A 2,562-nucleotide genomic window follows, 5' to 3' on the forward strand; every position below is an offset into this window, starting at 1 on the left:
GTGCATGCTTTTGACGTGTTTCATGAAAAAAAGGTGAAAAAGACAGCTCCAATAAAAACAGAGTGTCGTTTTTCACGAGTGTAGACTGTGTAGTGCTGTATGGTTGATGAGTCATTAAGATATTAAGCAGGAATCCGATCGATTCTTCTTCAGACTTCTGAGGACCAGACCACTCGAGCATTCACAGCCTTGCGATGATCACCTCTTTCTGATAATATATATATTTTTTTCATTTTCACTTTAAAAAAAGATCCAAAAAAAGCTTATCTTTTTGAACTATAAAACCTACCAAACAATTTCAAAGATAATCCTAGATTTAATTTTTTTTGGAATATCCTTTAGTAGAGTTATAATGGTGTGGCTTAAAGACAATCTAGTGTAGCCGCTGATACATCTATATATATAGTACCCAATACGCACATAGGCACGCTAGCTTCTAGTTCCTTGATTATACTATACTTCTCTGTAAGTACTAGTTTGTTCTTGATGGCTTCTTCACTTGTGAGAATCATCATCACTGCTTACAAATACCTACTTAGATTTGCATTTTTATTTCTCATCCCTCTTGTTATGGAATTTATGAGTACTGAAAATGTAGTAATGGGTTCTTTATCTCTAGCCCTCAGACTCAGAGATGACGTCACTTTGAGGATCACAAGGGTGAACAAGGCACTTGATGGATTGGTGCCATTGAAGCTCCATGGAAAACTGGTAAAAACCACATTTTCACTCCTCCGCACATGGAAAAACATGCTTGTCAATGCCCTAATTTTCCTTATCAAACATGTTTACAAGTTCGTTTTGGCTCAAATTGACTCACCCTGTTCAGATCCTCTCAAACCCACCAAGAATTTCACTTCTACAGATATGCAGAGCAATGGATTAAGCGAGTTTAGTCTCGAAGAGTACATGAATTCGAAGCTGAAAAGAGTAAATACAGGACTTGATGAACCAGTCCCATTAGAAACCCCCAAAAAGAAGGGCAAGGCGATGAGGTACTCGCTTCTTGGAGGAGCGAAGCGTTTGAGGACTATTATCTGTATTGCTTCGTGTGAATTAGTAGGTGGAGATGAGGCATTGGCAATGCCAATCGCATGTACGATGGAGTTTATTAACATTTGCTCGTCAGGTGGCGAAGAAGTCGCGAATCTCGCTAGCACCGCGCTCTTCTATCTTCCGTTTGAGCACATAGATGTTCCGCTGAACCGGGTGGTTCGAGCCATTGTGGAGCTGTGTTCAGCGATCTGGTCCGACTGCCTCATGGCAGGGCAATTTGGGGATCTTGATTGTGAAGGGAAGGAAATTAATTTGGAGAAATTAGAGCATATTCATTTGAACAAAACCGCGAGGCTTTTAGAGGCCTCGGTCGTTTGCGGAGCGATAATTGGAGGGGGGAGTGAGTCCGATGTGGAAAGACTCAGGAAGTACGGGAGTCGTATTGGGTTGTTGTTTCAAATGGTGGACGATATCTTGGAAGTGACAAAGTCGACGAAAGAGTTGGGGAAGACCGTCGGGAAGGATTTGACGAGCAATAAGACTACTTTCCCGAAACTGATGGGGATTGAGAAAGCAAGGAACTTTGCGCAAAAGTTGGTTGATCAAGCAGTAGAAGAGCTTGCACATTTTGATGCCGCAAGGGCTGTTCCTTTGTACCATTTAGCACATTTCATTGCCGACCGTCAAAATTAGTGGTGGTGTTTGTCGTAGTATTGGTCAAACCGGCCCTACTATGGTTAAAGGTAGAAGGGAAATAATATGTAGACATTATTATGCTCATTCTCATTTATTGCATATTGTTTTTTCTTTTTTAATGGTGTTGCTCCCATATGAATTAATGAGATAGTTTTAAATTTAATGTCCACACAAATTTTGGAAAAGAAAATAATGTTGTCCCCTTTCATGTGGGAAAGTGACACAATGATTAATATGTGTCTTTTGATTTGATATTCACATTTGGTGAAATGAAGTACAACAATGCTAAGGATCTCAATAATAACTATCACATAAATATCTTAATAGTGTGAGATAAGGGATATCATAACAAGGAATTCATTGAAAATCACACTCAATGAATGCATATCACACAATATTAGAATACCTCTGAGATGATTATTACTGAGATGTTTATTATTTTTGAATGAAGTCCTCTGTTTTTTGGCAGTTCATTCATTAATTGTTTGTAGGTTTTGCAGGGCAATGTGGTTGGCTTTTAATTCTAATGAATTGGCTGGCTTAAATAACGCACGGCTCATCCGGGACCCCCCTTGCTTTGTAATTTTTGAAGCACCTGTAAATATACTGTCAGTCCTATCATGACACGCAAGGGTGGAGGGACCAGTACAGTTTTTTTAAATATTACTAAACATAATTTTTATAAAATACACTTAACATTATCTATACTTTTTTATACTTATATAATTGCGTCTAAATCTTTAAATATAAAATAAGATCCGTTTCTACCCATTAAGTTTGTACTCTAGCCCATTAAGTTTTTTATTAATGGTGTCGCCTACAATTGTTAATTAAAAAGGGTCTAACCAATGAATTTTGTGAATTGTAGAT

At 38.1% G+C, this 2,562-nt stretch overlaps 1 protein-coding gene across 3 annotated transcripts; it reads left to right on the top strand.

Moving 5' to 3' along the window:
- Nucleotides 1-354: 354 nt before the first annotated feature.
- On the top strand, nt 355-1,855 carry LOC119982327 (geranylgeranyl pyrophosphate synthase, chloroplastic-like). 3 transcript variants are annotated; one of them, XM_038825639.1, is made up of 2 exons: nt 625-711; nt 866-1,855. In XM_038825639.1, exon 2 carries the CDS (start codon nt 868-870, stop codon nt 1,687-1,689), a length of 822 nt encoding a protein of 273 aa, XP_038681567.1. In that variant the 5' UTR covers nt 625-711; nt 866-867; the 3' UTR covers nt 1,690-1,855. The 3 variants fall into 3 exon arrangements, with proteins under 3 accessions (XP_038681564.1, XP_038681567.1, XP_038681566.1); XM_038825638.1 differs by having other exon boundaries at nt 627-711; nt 830-1,855; XM_038825636.1 differs by having other exon boundaries at nt 355-1,855.
- The last annotated feature ends 707 nt before the right edge of the window (nt 1,856-2,562 follow it).

The sequence above is a fragment of the Tripterygium wilfordii genome, chromosome 17 (assembly GCF_013401445.1).
Source record: "Tripterygium wilfordii isolate XIE 37 chromosome 17, ASM1340144v1, whole genome shotgun sequence".
Classification (NCBI taxonomy): domain Eukaryota; kingdom Viridiplantae; phylum Streptophyta; class Magnoliopsida; order Celastrales; family Celastraceae; genus Tripterygium; species Tripterygium wilfordii.

Bases quoted from the DNA above. Each gene is read 5' to 3' on its own strand.
- LOC119982327 (XM_038825636.1), top strand. From the start codon at position 487: ATGGCTTCTTCACTTGTGAGAATCATCATCACTGCTTACAAATACCTA.